This window comes from Bombyx mori, chromosome 26 (genome assembly GCF_030269925.1).
Source record: "Bombyx mori chromosome 26, ASM3026992v2".
NCBI classification, from domain to species: Eukaryota; Metazoa; Arthropoda; class Insecta; order Lepidoptera; family Bombycidae; genus Bombyx; species Bombyx mori.
The window spans coordinates 8,036,081-8,054,022 of NC_085132.1; the positions used below are offsets into that span (position 1 = coordinate 8,036,081).

The following is a 17,942-nucleotide window of genomic DNA, read 5'->3' on the forward strand; positions in this document are numbered from 1 at the left end:
GAGCAAATGCTAATTCGTCTATAAATTCGTCAAAATCCTTTTTAGTGTACTGGTGGTAGAACCACTTGTGAGTCCGCGCGGGTGGGTACCATCACCTTGCCTATTTATGCCGTGAAGCAGTAATGCGTTTCGGTTTGAAGGGCGGGGCAGCCGTTGTAACTATACTGAGACCTTAGAACTTATATCTCAAGGTGGTTGGCGCGTTTACGTTGTAGATGTCTATGGGCTCCAGTGACCACTTAACATCAGGTGGGCTGTGAGCTCGTCCACCCATCTAAGCAATAAAAAATAATAAAAAAGTGTACGGCGATCTGACGGTGAGTGTTTACCGTTTGGTCATAGAGGTCTATAATGCTAGAGGCAGAGTCGAGACGCTGCTAACCGCTGAGTAGGTACTCTACATAAATGTCCTTTTAAGAAGAACATGTTTTTTGTATATATTGTTTTATTGCTGAGATGGGTGGACGAGCCCATAATCCACTGGACCTGGTGTTAAGTGGTTACTGGAGCCTATAGACATCCACAACGTAAATGCGCCACCCACCTTGAGATATAAGTTCTAAGGTCTCAAGTATAGTTACAAGTTATATCATAGCATTCAGAAAATACCGGGAACTTGAGATGACCCACTCATTCTACTATTGTACCACCTCACTATTTCCATAGATATTTTTGTTGCGTTCCAAAAAGCTTCAACTTTATCCAGCAAATTAAGCTATTTTTAATGCAAAAAAACCAACAAAGTTCGAAAAATGAACATCGAGATGTGAAAGGCTTATTTGACTTAAGTGACATCTCTCACTTAATATATATATATTTTTTTATTGCTTTGATGGATGGACGAGCTCACAGCCCACCTGATGTTAAGTGGTAAAAGTGGTCTAACACCAATTTTCTATAACTAGAGGTCCCGCAGTAGTCGAAATTCGACTATAATTAGTTGGAATTGTACGTTTGTACACTAATATGATTCTATTTTATACTTCTTTAATCACAAATTTCGCCAAGACATTAACAAAGACAAACAATATTTAATCTTTTCTCAATTTGACAACAGACGTCAAGAACAAAAGTTTGACAATAAATAGTATGCATGCGTGTGTGCGTCAAATACATGGAAGGTAGTGTGTGTAATGTTTTCTTTATTGATTTAATGTATCTTTTATGCATTATTTTAAAAAAATATTAGCATTGTGCACTTCTTCTCTATATTCTCTATAAGTGTGCAAAATTTCATACTCCTCCGTCCGCGCAATTTTCGTAAAAAGGGATACAACGTTTTTGCTTCACGTATTAATATATAGATAATGCTTATAATTATGTATGTATATTGCAAATTATTTAAAATATAATAAATTCTGATGCAAAACCGGTCTATCCATAGTTTCACCCATAGACAACAGACGGCTTTGTAAACATTATTCTGCGCGTATTGTTTCTTTGCCCACTCAAATTCAAATTCATGAAAACTTAAACCTCATTGCTCCATAATAACTATAGTAAGCTTAGGCCACTTTTGCGCTGACGGCCTCAATTAAAGGTCCGTCTAATTTGGTATTAGCATCAAAAGTTCGATGTTTTTCATTGACCTTCAATTAAGTTTACTCATTCAAATAGCTGAAAGAGTTTTTTTATTATTACATATTTTTTCAAATTTTGAACTTAAAATGGCTTCCCTGTAAAGTTGAAAAAACGTCGCTTTGAATCAAATATACTTTCACCCTTCGTTACATTTCTTTAGTTTTATTGTGATTATGGCTGAAGTCGAAAATTTTCATAGTAAATTTAATTTTTATGGTATTAGTAGTATATTATTTATTATGGAATGTCCAGTGAAGAAATGTTGCTGTTACGGATCTTGAGGGAAAATACTTGCTAATCATTAATACGAGATTTTCTTCGGTATGACCGTGTATTCAGTGCATTTACAATATTAAATAAAATAAAATTAGAAAGCTACAACCGACTCCTTTCACATATTTTTGACAAGTCTTTTATTGTTAAGGCCGTGTTGCCAGACTACGATCTCAAAAGCTAAGTTCCGTGACAGTTGCTTAAATAGCCTCTCACCCCTCGATATGGCAACATATATTATGGTAATCTATCAATGGATTTTTGGCGGGAACGCGAGGAGTGAAGTTGTGTGATTTGTTTTATTGAAGTGAAACTTCCTTATCGGCGTTGGAAAAAAATTTACCGTCACATTTTTCGGTTACGCGTCACATTTTTCCGTTACGCGCCATCTTTTTTGTATTCATGTCTATGATAATAAAATCCTTTTGTTTAAACTTTATCTAATTTAACTTTTTTGTATTCATGTCTATGATAATAAAATCCTTTTGTTTAAACTTTATCTAATTTAACTTTATTTAACCAATTTCTAGAAAGTTGCATGTAGATCATTTTTCGAAAAATAAGGCCATAAAGAAGTTTCACTTCTTACGTGTGTACACTAGTACACGCACACATTTTTTATTTTGTTTATTAAGTGTTTCTTCAGGTTTAAATGTGTAACAATGGTGGTTCATTAACTGTTTAATATCTGTGAAAGTGCACAAATGTGGGAAAATTAAACAAAGCCGCTGGACGTAACTTCTTGGGATCCTCCAAAAAGTCCACTGAAAAAATCTCAGTAAATGACCACCATTTTCCTGAGATTACATTTCATCCCATATCATCTCATTTCGTTTAATTTCATCCCAGTTGATTAATGTCTCAAAATATCACTCCATATTATCATTTTTCATAAAAATATGGATATAATTAAATTAAGACATAACTTAAAGGTCTTAGTTACCAGGTCATAAAATCCCTTAAAAAAATAATAATCTATTAATTACTTTGCCCGCAGCAATATACAATTTCACAAGCAAATCCCAGTCGCATCTCCCTTTGGAAGTGGGCGAGCTCATTCATCTCGAAGGTGAAACGGAAGAGTGGTATTGCGGTCAGAGTCTCCGGAGGGACCTCAAAGGCGCCTTCCCAAAAAGTTATGTCGTCAAGAGGGATTGCGTTGTTGACAGGTAAGCTATTGTGCTTCTATGAAATAATTGCAAATAGGACAGGCTTTAACAAAAACCGACTTCAAATAGAAAAAAAAGATATTCCAAAACAAATTAATATACACTAAAAACAATAATCATCGAAATCGGTTGGCGTGATATTGAGTTAGTCATCTATTTGTCGCGCACGTACTTAATGCAAATTTAAGACTTATATGGTTTTCTCATGGATACCGTTATCAGAACTGGACTAAATCATCAAAATCGATTCACCCAGTCAAAAGTTATGAGGTAACAAACATTAAAAAAAAATCAGTCGAATTGAGAACCTCCTCCTTTTTTGAAGTCGGTTAAACATACCTTTACCCCAGAGCGGCTTGTAGACGTCTAAGGAACAACAGCTTTGGGGTTCTACGAGATAGGCGGAAGGTGAAAAAAATAGCATATAAGTACTATTAACTGTTTAATTGATTAACATTTTATTATTAACATTGATAATAGAAATAGCGAGTAAAGGATACTTGAGTCGTCTATTATCAAAGGTGGCAATCTGTGCATTTGGACAAAAAAATGTTATTGATATGTCAATACAGATTGATTTGAATATAATCGTCTCCTTCAAAGAATACGGTTCAAAACCTGCATTAAATAAAGGTTAATATACTTAACCTGTTATTTATCTAAGATGTCGTTCAGAAGAGTTTTGTGACTGCCGATGGAATACAAAGTCAATAATTCGTTTTTCTGATTTACCAATAATTGTCCAAAAGTCACATTGCCGGCTTTGATAATAGTCGACTCACTTTAGTTGTTTAGAAATTCCAACGTAGATTTGTAGAAAAGTGTTCCGAATACATTCAGTATTAAGCAGCATAAGCATAGATGAAACTGTATTTTCTTAATGCAAATAACAAAATGATTAATACAGAAATGAAAGAAGGGAGTACAGAGTACATTCGAAATTTGATAGGAGTGTGACCAAAATAATAAAGACGTAACAATAATAAATGTTTTATGCATAAACACATATGGAGATGTTTTTATGGAATTTTTGTGAAAGTTTGGGCGCATTCAACGTCACTCGCAATCCGAGTCGAGGATAGAGCAACCTGACCTGATTTCTTCTTCTTCGTCGCTTTCTTCATTGCTGAAGGTCGTGTCCCTGAAACTTGACCGTGGCCTGTCTCGTGAGCTGTTTCCATCTCGTCCGGTCCTCAGCTTCTCGAATGGCGGTTGCGACTGGCAACCCAGTTAGGGCGGTTATTTGATTACATCAACGGCTAGGTAATCGGCCGCGGGGTCTCTTTCCTTCTACTTTGTCCAAGTTATCTGTTATCTGTCGGCGCCCGGCGGGCAATATGATACAGTCCATTAAAAAGTTACCTGACCCTAAGGTCATGACCCTGTCTACTGAGTATCTATCTATATTATATATACATATTGTCATGTAATAACGTTATGATTTCTATCACTGTTGCCGTGAGTTTCTAATTATTCTAAGCCCAATCTTTCGAAAAATTTAAAATTGAAATTGTAGATTTAATAAACATCTATTATCTATTCTTATTCAATTTCTGCAGTGATTCTTGTTCACCTGATAGTGAAATAAATAACTATATATATGTACTTATGTATATTTTTTCAGATGAATATTTGTATAACAAAATCCATCTACTCTGAGTAACAATAACAAAATTTTAAAGAAGTTAAAAAAAAAACGAAAGTGAGCCACCCCACTCCTATATCCTTAATAAAAAGTAATAAAATATAACTAATTGAGGTCAACGGCCGTCGGTACGATTATCATGTGTTGCCGAATGAATCACGCGTCCGTTAAGAAAAGCTGTGATGTTATTGTTTTTAAAAAAAAAGTGGGCCTGTAATGTTTGGCCAACATTGGCGAAGACTTGTCCAGCAATATTGGTGGTTCGGCAGCTGATGTGTGTTTGTGAAAGTCTCCATATATTATGCTAATGCTGACGAGATGACAAGCAATATAGATAGTTTAATTGTTTATCAACCAAATAAAGCTAGTAACCTGCAAACAAAATGAAGATATGTATATTCTGCCATGAAGGAGTATCTTAAATTATTACAAGATTTTTATACCTACGCCTTCACAGGCAAATAGTCACCACGACTGATTCCGAATTCAATTTCACTACTAACTGGTGAGATTGAATATTAGAATCTATGAGAAACTTAGGGCTTTTGTTAATAAAAATAATATCATATTTTCCGGTTTAATCTCGTATTTATTATGTCATTATATTGTTTCCCAGGTTTCGAATTCTTCCAGTTTTTGTCGACGTAAAAGAAGTTTTATTTCCACAGCACGCGATAACCGAATAAAGCACTACATAATATATTCATATCAATACAATTATATTTTGAGTCGGTCATATAACTCAGCATAGTCTGGTCTATATTGAGCCCAAAACACGTCATTACGAATCCTCCCGATCCATTAACGGTGTTTTTAGGTACCACAAGTACCGGTCACCGTCCTCGTCGAACCCGTCGCTTGCGACGAAGCGCTCGACTAGCGAATTAACCCATAGACACAGACACAATGCGTTTCCCGCTGGATCTTCTCAGTGTGTTGCGTTTCCGATACGGTGGTAGATTCTGCGAAGCTCCGCTCTTGCTAGGGCCAGTGCTAGCAACACTCCGGTTTGAGCCCCGTGAGCTCACTACGTTAGGGCGAAGCTGACATAGCCTCTCGAGGCTATCAGCATAGGTAGAAAAAAAATCTATATTTAGTAGAGCACAATTTTTTAAGAATTTGAAGCTTAGAATAGAATGCAGCTCGTTTGTCCATATTACAAAATACATCTCCAGAAATAATTACTCGGCGGAGCACAAATGTATTTGTCGATATTTATTATCGCAAACAATTTTGATATTAAATTAATTGAAATAGTATTTGTAATAATTGATATTCGCATTACGCTACTGGCCCTGTTTTATAACATTAAACCAGATTTATGTTACGACCTCGATAATAGGGTTGCTTGTATTGGAACTGCGTAACTTGCAGAATATTGACCTCATTTCATTTTTTTTATGCCATTTTTTTATTTTTCTGCCTATATTAGTGACCTCGAGGGGTTGTACACTAGCTTAACCAAAACATGTACCATTTAGCTAACACTAGCCCTAGCAAGGGCAATGCTTCGCTGAATGTACCAAAGGATCGGAATCGCAATCCACTGAGATCTCGCGAGAAACTCAGTGGGCTGTATCTATGGGTTAATTTTCACGACGAACCCTTTGTCGCATTCGACGGGTTCGACAAGAACGGTGACCGGTGCATGGACAGAATTTTTTTCCCTACCTATACTGATAGCCTTGAGAGGCTATTTCAGCTTCTCCTTGACGTGTAGGTGAGCTCACGGGGCTCAGACTGTTGCTAACACTGGTCCCAGCAAGAGCAGTGCTTCGCAGAATCTACCACCGGATCGGAAATGCGATCCATTGAGAAAATCCGGCCAGAAACTCAGTGGGCCCTATCTATGGGTTAATTAACTCGTCGAGCCATTCGTCGCAAGCGACGGGTTCGACGAGGACGGTGACTGGTGCTTGTGGTACCTAAAAGCACCAGGTGTGGATCGGGAGGCTCCGAAGTGATGTGTTCTGGGCGACGGCAACTATTTACCGTTTGATATACCAAACTGTTTTATTCCTTGTCAAACTGATGTCTAGAGCTTATTAGCTGCGCATGTATGCATCAGAATTTTTGAACGTAATCTTTACAGATTTCCAGACTTCCGATTAACTTGGAAGTTTTTATAAGCATCAAGGACCGATTACCGTGTATTATCTTACTTACTTAATCTTCTAAAATACCTGTGAGTACGAATTCACAGACGGACATTTTGGGATTGAGCTTTGTAAAATCATTCAACAACCGCTCACCGCCCTTAGTCGATAACCGCATACTAAAGTTCGTAGCCTTAGAATTTTGAGGATTTCGATTTGCTATTGGACAGCACCTTAAATAATGGTTTAGTTATAAATATTCCTGTTTATTTAAAATTCTAACAACTCGCTTCTGACGTCATACGTAGACTTTGGCGTTTTTCAACGGAAACATGAATGGCATTGGGACTTTGTTGAAAGCTATTCAGTACGAAACAGTTTGTATTATGAAAAAAAAGTTGATATTATTGGGTATTATCGTATTCTGAACTGCATAGATAATGTTCAAAATTGTCGTTCGGTCAGGATATTTCCGAGATAATATGTTACGAATAAACAAATTATATGGGCATTTAGAAAGGTCTAAATCTGTGATTATGTATCAGAAATTAATAGGGGCATTCAATTTTATTTTGATCCTTTTTAAAACTTTGCGTTAGGGGTAAAAACTGCGTTAATTTACGAAGCGAAGCCTAAATAGTTTATGGTAATTATGTAAGGCCATATTGGAGCACATAGAGAATGCAATAGGAGTAGTACAAAGGACCTTATACTCTACATTTTAGATGCAGCGAAAGTGTAGTGGCTTCAGCTGGCGGCTATGGCGTCGTTCACGATATCGCGGTGACATTGCGAGACTGGTTAGAACAATGGAAGAACTTGTATATTGTGAGTATAGAAACATTAATGAAAGTCACGGGTGGTAGGACCTCTTGTGAGTCCGCGCGGGTAGGTACCACCGCCCTGTTTGTTTCTGCCGTGAAGCAGTAATGCGTTTCGGTATGAAGGGTGGGGCAGCCGTTGTAACTATACTTGAGACCTTAGAACTTATATCTCAAGGTGGGTGGCGCATTTACGTTGTAGATGTCTATGGGCTCTAGAAAAAGTCATGGTTGTGATTAGTTATAGGCGTATTGTAAGCTCACATCGGCGGCCACACAATCCTGCCCAATTTCTGACGCAAATCAGCTTTCGGTGGGCTATATAAAACATTTGATACTCCGAGGTCCTGGCTCAAGATGAATCTCTGAATAGTGAGGTGATGTCAATAGGCACCAGAAACCACTTAGACCAGACGTGAAATACATAGATTAATGAAATTCATCTAATTATTAAGCAAAGTAAGAACCTAACAGGGTCTTGGGACCTTGTTGTTACAAGATGGAAAGGGAGGAAAGACAGACAAGATACTGCCTACATACAAAATAACCTAGTCATAGTTGAGCCTGATTGTTACACAACAGGCCCATCAAAAATACAACAAAAAATCGGCTACAGTTCTGCCATTTTATTTCAGAATAATGATGAACGTTTTAAATTTATGGAAGTAAGTATGCGTGCGTTATTAGAGCTAAGAGCTCAGGCCGCCAGCGGAGCGCTTCCTCAAGACCAGCTGCGAAGAGTCGCCAGGACATCTGTATTCACTATCGACAGGGGAAATAGGTGAGGTTTATAACATTTTCATTGCCAAGAGTCATCGATTGCTGTTAAGTCAAAAGAGGCTAATTTCCACTTTGTATTCAGCGGTTGGAGGCCATTATTTATAAATTACTAGTGGTAAGACGTCTTGTGAGTCCGTACGGGTGGGTACCAATACCTTGCGTATTTCTGCCGTGAAGCAGTAATGCATTTGGCTTGAAGGGTGGGGCAGCCGATGTACTGTAAAAACTGAGACTTTAGAGCTCCTACTCAAGGTCTCAGACAGCATTTATATTGTAAATGTCAATGGGCTCCTGTAACCACCTAACACCAGGTGGGCCGTGAAAAAATGCCGCCATACTGTACATAATATCCCAAGACTGCGACTGATATTTCAATAAGAAATTTGTATAAATACTAGAAATGTTTGCTGTAAAAACGCCAAGTGGAAATCCGTCACGCACGAAATAAACATAGCATTTTGGCTTTAAGAATGCGTTGTAATCATCATCATCATCAGTCTGCAGATGTTCGCTGCTAGATCTAGGCCTCCGCCGAAGACTATACTATAATGACTGGCTCTGCCCTGCCTGCATCTAGTCGAATCTTGAGCTTGAATAGATACTATACTGATTACGATATGGCTGCTTCTAAAGACCCATTGAATTTAGTATCGTGTTCGACTTTAAAAATTCGAGGTTGTCAGGTCAAATTCTAAATGTCTTTGACAAAGGGAACCTAGTGTAAACAATTTTAACAATAACAAACAACAACAACTGGTTGTAGGACCTCTTGTGAGTCCGCGCGGGTAGGTACCACCACCCTGCCTATTTCTGCCGTGAAGCAGTCATGCATTTCGGTTTGAAGGGTGAGGCAGCCGTTGTAACTATACTTGAGACCCTAGAGCTTATATCTCTAGGTGTGTGGCGCATTTACGTCGTAGATGTCTATGGGCTCCAGTAACCACTTAAAACCACGTGGGCTGAGAGCTCGTCCACTCATCTAAGAAATAAAAAAACGTGTAAACAATTATTTTTCGGGTAATATAATATGGGTAATAGTCGAATTCTTTTGGCACCCAGGACGCTAGATATGGAGTTGGCGGTGAGGAATTCAAACGGTCAACTCGTCGATCCGCTGAAGATGTCGACGTACCGTTTGAACGCATTACACGACGAGGCCAACACTCGTATCGATAAAAACATGGTGAGCGGTAACCACTATCGATGGTATCCGAAGATTTTAGTTTAGTTAAATAGCTGCAATGTACGCTCAAATATTGCTGCTGCCTACCGCTTAATACTCTCCACAAACCTTGTTTGAAGAAGGACATGTCATAGCGCTCGGGAAACACCGCGGAGGGGAACTCATTCCATAGCCGGATGGTACGTGGCAAAAAAGGACTCTGGAAACGCACTGTGGATGACCGCAGTGGCTCCAGGTAGTACGGATGAACTCTACTCCGGTGGCGGGCGGTGCGATGGTAAAAACGAGATGCCGGTATCATCTCAAACAATTCCTCAGAGCACTCCCCATGGAACATATGTTACAAAATACAGAGGGAACCGAAGTCCCTCCGCAGACCCAGAATCTCCCGAATTGGATTCTTCGTGACCTCTAGAATCTGATTAGATGTAACGCCCTTTGACCCAAACGTCACCAAGGGCACATATCGAGAGGTGAAAGGCTATGTGGCTTAACCGAAATTTTGCAACTTTACAGGGGAAGCCATTTAAAGTTTAAAGATTGAAAAAAAAATCACGAAAATAACATCTTTAGGTATTTGAATGTTGTAAACATAATTCAAGATCGATGAAAAACATCGAACTGTTGACCCTAATACCAAACAAAACGCACCTTAAATTAAAAATATGTATGTTGCGTATTTAACGAAATATCGCTTAAATCAAATACCCTTCATCCGTCCATATGGTCTTGATAAATATAATATTATCTTGGAAGTTCCATTTGAAGGATGATATGTTTCTATACTCTGGCAATACCAATGCACGAAGTAAAAAAAGCGGACTTTTTGGCGGGAGCGCGACGAGTGAAGTTGTGTGATTTGTTTTATTTTGCCTATTTAGTGTTCCTTCAGGTTTAAATGTGTAATAACGGTGGTTTATTAACTGTTTAATATCTGTGAAAGTGCACAAATGTGGGAAAATGAAACAAAGCCGCTGGACGTAACTTCTTGGGATCCTCCAAAAAGTTCACTGGAAAAAAACTCAATAAATGACCACCATTTTCCTGAGATTATATTTCATCCCATATCATCTCATTTCGTTTAATTTCATCCCAGTTGATTAATGTCTCAAATTAATCATCTTCATTTCATTTCATTTCACTCCATATTATCATTTTTCATAAGAATAAGAATATTTAATAAATTAAAATAAGATATGACTTAAAGGTCTGAGTTACCAGGTCATAAAATCCATAAAAAATTGAAAAAACTAAACGATTCCAGGAAACGACGCCGGTAACACCGAACGTTACTCCGGCCGGAGTGAGGACGTTCACGGTTTGCGTCCGAGTGCACAACTTCGTGTGTCGAGTGGCGGACGTGGCCGAGCTGTCGCTGTCCTTGCACGACGCGGCCGGGAACAAGTTGACTGAACATCTCCTGATAAGATGGCCCACGCCAAATTTCGCGACCACCAATGTCGTCTTCACGGTAAGAACACATATGCTTTAGTTGATAAGACCGCCCATTGTACAATTATATCTCTCTTCCTCTTTTCCTCTCACTCGTCCTCTCTCTCTCTCTCTTCCCCTCTCTTCCCCCCTCTCTCTCTTCCCATCTCTTCCCCCCTCTCTCTCTCTCTTCCTCTCTCTCTCTATTCCTCTCTCTCTCACTCTGTAAGAACTCGATTGATTGTAGGTACATAAATTCATATATTTTTTATCGTTTTCAGGATTTCGGCAGTGACTTCATGAAGAACGAGAAAGTGTATTTAGTGTGTCACGTCGTGAGAATAGGGTCGATGGACGCTCAAAATGTTGATCACAGGTAACTAAATATACTATTTATGATGGCTACTGAAATTAAATATCTCAACGTTAGGGACATTAGGTCGCATGAGTTTGTTCAACTTTTACAATTGTAATAGATCTAAACGATTTCAAACGTTTAGCGCTTAAAGACCGTCGAGCCCCCTCTAAAAAGACCAAATAAACTATACACTAATATCTACGAAGAAATGTGATTTTCGCGGCTATCATATTCGACCTTAACTGTCTAATGTTAAGATATATTATTGCTTAATGAACTGGTGATATTACGTAGATGTTACGTAGATGCTTATCTTTAAATTCCGTCAGAGTGATTTAGGGTTTTGTCGGATTTATTTTTCGTCACCAATCTATATTTCGTTTGTAATACCATAGATTGATAGGAAGCGGTTTGGCTATGTCACTAGCATTGCTGGCGTCCATGGGCGACGGTGATCACTCACATAGAGGTGGGCCGTATGCTCGTCTTAAAAAAAAATATCCACCTTTTCACAGATGTGAGAACATCCCTCGAGTTCAGAAATGGCGGGACATTGTTCTCTCATCGTGGAAGTCTTTGGATGTTGATTACGTGCTTTTTAAGACAAGGGTCTGTCGACTCGCTTATTGGTCCCGCGACGCGTTCTAAAGGTCGTGGCACACTGAAACGGCAAAACTGAGGCACGGCTCTGTGTTGTATCTGTAATACCACTAGGAACGGTTGTTAGATAGCAGCAAGCGCGCAGACAACCCCGCTGATGGCTTTTTAATACGCTTTTATTAGCTTCAGACGTATGTATGTTAGTATGTAACGGAATCTTTGAACATGATTTTGATCCCCTTTAAAACTTCAGATTAACTCAAAATTTGGCATACTTATTAAGGACAGATGACAATTCAGTATTTAAAAAAATAATGAAAAAATTGAAATTCAACTAAAAAATGAGAAATAAATAATAGTTTAAAAAAACTAACAAAATACGCCTTTTTTAGAAAATCAAACTAAAAAATAGAAAAGCGTGAAGTGCTTTTCAGGATATTATCAAAATAACCCTTCTACTCATATCTGTTCACAAAATATTTATAACTACTGATACCGTGCACCCCACGCTTTTTTTTACAATAAAATCGTTTTTTCTTACACTACCTATTTTTAATTCAAATTTATTAAAATTCATTTTCTATTTTTAGTTAGATTTTCAATAAAAGCGTATTTTTTAATTTTTTAAACTATTATTTATTTTTACACTGACGTTATGAAACATACGGAAGGCAGCGGCTTGGCTCTGCCCCTGGCATTGCTGAAGTCCATGGGCGACGGTAACCACTCACCATCAGGTGGGCCGTATGCTCATCTGCCTACAAGGGCAATAAAAAAACATACGACATACGATTTAAGGGTCAAATTCAAATGACAAGCTAATCGCTGGGATGGAGCGGGGCCGTTGCCGTGCTTGCACAGTGTGCTATGACCTGGCACTTACTGGTGGTAGGACCTCTTATGAGTCCGCACGGGTAGGTATCACCGCCCTGACTATTTCTGCCGTGAAGCAGTAATGCGTTTCGGTTTGAAGGGCGGAGCAGTCGTTATAACTATACTGAGACCTTAGAACTTATATCTCAAGGTGGGTGGTGCATTTACGTTGTAGATGGGCTCCATTAACCGTTTAACACCAGGTGGGCTGTGAAAAATACCCTAATATCGGCGAACGTTTCCAGGCGCAGTTCAGTGGCCCAGCCGGTGTCGATGAGCACGTCGGCCGGCGCGATGCGGAGGCCGTTCGGCGTGGCCTGCGCCGACATCAAGCGCCACCTCACGTCTGATAACCCTGACAAGCACATACAAGTGCCTTTTTACGCGTAAGTTTATAGAAGTGAAACTTCTAATGCGACTTCCAACAAGGTTGCGTTAAACGTTTAACGCTACATGGAATAGAAAGAGACAGAGCGAGAGTGAATACGTGGCACCAGAATGCATACGCGTAGTATACCTGTTACAGGCCAGCGCGAACGTTAGCAACGAGTAGCGTCCAATGTTTTAATAAAGTATTTAAAATATATATTTTTCTATCGATATATATAGATATAGATAGATAGATGAATATTTATTACTGTATTATACATAAATAAATGAATTTCAGATACGAAAAAGAGAATTTAGATGCTCTGCTGAAGAAGGTGATGGCCAACCGGGAGTTGAAGGACGCCAAGCACTCGCAAGGACTCTGGGTCTCCATACATCTAGTTGAAGGTGATTTAAAACAGGTACGACGCACATTTCCTCGAGCAAGTTTGTGTCCAAAAACTGATATAGTATTGTTTTTTCAAGATTTGGGAATAGCCCGTCTTCTCAGAACTGGGGCAAATCAGAAAAGGATTCATATATTGTATTGTGAGATTGTTCACACATTTTTAATGACTTGTCCTATACATATGTAACCTATATACGATTTATCTTAAAAGAGGTTAATGTGTTACAAAGACGACATAAATAGAATTTTGAATAATGAAACATTAGAAGAAGGAACATTAGAAATAATAAAGCATTTTTGAATATTGAAATATAAAAAAACATAAAAAGTGGTGAAGCAATAGCTTTAAATGCTGTTTCTCTTTATAGAGCAACTCAATTTGTGCTATAGTTTTACTAGGCTAAACTTTATTTTGATGTAAATAAAATAATACATTATACATGTACATACATATTACATGAACTTTAAGGCTTCCGGTAATTTCTAAAATTTTCACGGGTATCAAGGACCGACGACAATACAATAATTCGATAAACCTCACTTAAGTTCATGACAGGGTCAGCACGACAGACAAAAAAAGTATTATTTTTTAAAGTAATTTTGAAGGTAAAAGTTACTCATTGATCGCAATTTGTCAGCTGTTACGGTTAGTGTTTTGAATAGACGTGTCTGCTTCAGATCCGCGAAGAGAATCCGCACATAGTGGTGAACACGGTGGTGGCACGGAAGATGGGCTTCCCCGAAGTGATACTGCCGGGGGACGCGCGCAACGACCTCTACGTGACCCTCTGCTCCGGCTCGTTCTCCAAGGGTGGCGGGAAGTCTTCGGAGAGGAACATCGAGCTGGTGGCCAGGGTTGTTGATCAACACGGGAGAACCATACCGGTGGGCTACATATATATATATATAAATTTATGATATATGTATCTAGAGAATAACCAATAATTTTTACTGGTGATAGGACCTCTTGTGAGGCCGCACGGGTAGGCACCACCACCACCCTAGCTAGTTCTGCCGTGAAGCAGTAAGGCGTTTCGGTTTGAAGGGTGGGGCAGCCGTTGTAACTATACTGAGACCTTAGAACTTATATCTCAAGGTGGGTGGCGCATTTACGTTGTAGATGTTTATGGGCTCCAGTAACCATTTGATACTAGGTGGGCTGTGAGCTCGTCCACACATCTAAGCAAGAAAAAGAAAAATTTGGAAATGTTTAATACTCATGCAGCAATGTAATGTAAACTCATTCTCGTTTACAATAGGGTGTGATTTCGATTGGAGCTGGCGTACCGTTAGCTAACGAGTACACTTCGCTTGTGTACTACCATGACGACAGGCCGCGATGGCAGGAAGTGTTTAAGGTTAGTGTTATGCTTTGTATGGAAAATGCATTTTTAGTCCATATCGTTAAAGTTCAGATTCGCTTAATCACGTTTGTGATTGAGTGTGCTATAAAGATACTTTGGTGTTTCTTGGTAATAAATTTATAACAATGTTTTTATAAGGACACAAGCTTTTGCCCGCGACTCCGTCCGCGTGGAATAGTTACTTTGGCATAACGCTAAATTTTACCCCCCACTTCATTTATTTATTTAGACACACCAACAGCAGTACATACAAAACATTCAAGCTTAAAATTAACAAGTATAAAATTAAGTCCTGGTATGTAAGCCAGTTACAGGCAGGTACAGCAATCTCTTATAACACACTATGACATGTTATATGAGATATTTTTGAATTATAGAATGTTTAGGAGCTATTTAAACCCCTATTTTGAAACATTCTTTATTGGTTCTCCACTTGTATTGATCTTACGGTGATGTTATATAGATAGCCTTCCTCAATAAATGGGCTATCTAACACTGAAAGGATTTTTCAAATCGGACCAGTACTTCCTCAGATTAGCGCGTTCAAACAAACAAACTCTTCAGCTTTATAATATTCGTATAGCAACAGCATATGTCTATATGCTATAGGTTGGCTTACTATAACGTTTTCTATGCCAACCAAATTTGTTCTAAAATAAAGCATTATTTGTGAACTATTCCATGCGGACGAAGTCGCGGGCAAAAGCTAGTATATTATGAACAGTTAGTCGACTATTGTATCATTGTTCACTACAAAAAGAGCCACTTCGATAAAGCGGCACGACACGAGAACCCTCTCTACGTGGCCGCCGGTAACTACATTCCCGATCCTGCTAACAGAATGGAAAGCTGTCGACGTCGCCCCAAACACGTCATTTCGGATCCTCCCGATCCATTAACGGTGCTTTTAGGTACTTCAAGCACCGGTCACCGTTCTCGTCGAACCCGTCGCTTGCGACGAAGGGCTCGACGAGTGAATTAACCCTCAGACACACAGTCCCCCACAGGTAGGGGAAAAAAAACGTATTCTCTTTGACCCATAGACACAGCCCTCTGAGGATCTTCTCAGTGGGTCGCGTTTCCGATCCGGTGGTAGATTCTGCGAAGCACTGCTCTTGCTAGGGTTCGTGTTAGCAACGTCGTCAGGTTTGAGCCCCGTGAGCTCACCAACTAGTTAAGGTTACGCTGAAATAGCCTCTCAAGGCTCTCAGTTGCATATGGATGAATTTATTACAGGTGTGTCTGAACATTGAGGAGTTCAAAGACGCTCACCTGGTGTTCCTGTGCAGACACCGGAGCTCGAACGAAGCCAAGGACCGGGCGGAGAGGCATTTCGCGTTAGCCTTCCTCAGGCTCATGCAGCGCGAAGGGACCACGACGCCCGACACCAACCACAACCTGTGCGTTTACAAAGTGAGTTCTCAACAGTTAAATTCTTTAGAACAATTCCTTAAGTATTCAGAAAGGCAGTCACAAACTTGATAAACTGATACATTTTTTTAAAGAGAATTTGTGACCTGGTAACTAAGACCTTTAAGTCATGTCTTATTTTAATTTATATTCTTATTTTTTTATGAAAAATGATGAAATGAAATGAAGATGATTAATTTGAGATATTAATCAACTGGAATGAAATCAAATGAAATGAGATGAGATTATATGGGATGTAAGTAAAATCTCTAAAGTTACGTCCAGCGGCTTTGTTTCATTTTCCCACATTTGTGCACTTTCACAGATACTAAACAGATAATAAACCACCGTTATTACACATTTAAACCTGAAGAAACACTAAATAGACAAAATTAAACAAATCACACAACTTCACTCCTCGCGCTCCCGCCAAAAAGTCCTTGATAATCTGATGGTTACTGGTAGAGTCGTGGGACCGCAACTAAATGTTTTTGTCTGACTAGATCCGCATCACACATGATTCCTACGTTCTATGCTCTCATGAAAATCTAACGTTACGGACGTTTTTTTCCCGGTAAGGGTACCCCTCCGCATCGTCCCATAAGGAACTTTGTTCCAATAAAATGTAACGTTTTAATTCTTTCAGATTGACAACAAAAGGTCGAACCCCGCCGAGGTGGAGAAAGAAGCGGCCGCGGTCTGCCTGGGGCTGCCTTCGAAACGGGACGAGCTCCCGGCCGGCGCCGAGCGGGGCCTGACCCGCGGCGTGCTGTCCCTCATACACCGGGACACGCTCACCGTCGCCACCAAGCTGTGCTCCACTAAACTGACGCAGAAAGGTGCATACCCTTTTTTGTATTGCTTAGATGGGTGGACGGCACAACTGATTCTATAACGTAAAAGCCGCCACCCACCTTGAGATATAACTTCTAAGGTCTTAGTATAGTTACAACGGCTGCCCCACCCTTCAAACCGAAACGTATTACTGCTTCACGGCAGAAATAGGCAGGGTGGTGGTACCTATCCGCGCGGACTCACACAGAGGTACCATCAGTACTTACGCAAATTATAATTTTGCGGGTTTGATTTTTATTACACGATGTTTTATTCCTTCACCGTGAACGTCAATCGTGAATTTATTAAGTACGTATTTCAATACAAAAATTGGTACCTGCCTGCGGGATACGAACACCGTTACATCGCTAAATACGAATGCACCGGACGTCTTATCCTTTAGGCCACGACGACTTCTTAAGTATTATCACCCGGCCTATTTTTACCGTGAAGTAGTACCTTCCGATTTGAAGGGTGGGGCAACCGTTGGACTATACGACTGACACTTAGAACTCATGCCTCTGAAAGTCTATAGTGTAAGTCTAGAAATATTTTTATAGAAAAATGTACGGTAGTTAACAAACTATTCTAATATCGTCGAATAACGCCCCAGTCGTCGACAACCGCGGAAACTGTGATTTTATGTGATATGACAATAAAAAGTAGTTTTAATTATGTGTATGTCTCGCGAAAATCTAACGTAAGCCAATGTACGTATAGTTCATTATATTATGACTAAAAAAAAA

At 39.3% G+C, this 17,942-nt stretch overlaps 1 protein-coding gene across 3 annotated transcripts in view; it reads left to right on the forward strand.

Moving 5' to 3' along the window:
• The window catches only part of LOC101746084 (dedicator of cytokinesis protein 1), a 69,012-nt gene that overhangs the window by 7,452 nt on the left and 43,618 nt on the right, over positions 1–17,942 (forward strand). For all 3 annotated transcript variants that reach the window (XM_012691517.3, XM_012691522.3, XM_012691525.3), the window contains exons 2-13: positions 2,852–3,023; positions 7,490–7,592; positions 8,221–8,366; positions 9,425–9,548; positions 10,813–11,019; positions 11,261–11,355; positions 13,056–13,196; positions 13,478–13,601; positions 14,267–14,473; positions 14,848–14,946; positions 16,189–16,365; positions 17,009–17,201. In XM_012691517.3, the coding sequence (XP_012546971.2) occupies positions 2,852–3,023; positions 7,490–7,592; positions 8,221–8,366; positions 9,425–9,548; positions 10,813–11,019; positions 11,261–11,355; positions 13,056–13,196; positions 13,478–13,601; positions 14,267–14,473; positions 14,848–14,946; positions 16,189–16,365; positions 17,009–17,201 (1,788 nt within the window). The remainder of the gene's footprint in view (positions 1–2,851; positions 3,024–7,489; positions 7,593–8,220; positions 8,367–9,424; positions 9,549–10,812; positions 11,020–11,260; positions 11,356–13,055; positions 13,197–13,477; positions 13,602–14,266; positions 14,474–14,847; positions 14,947–16,188; positions 16,366–17,008; positions 17,202–17,942) is intronic.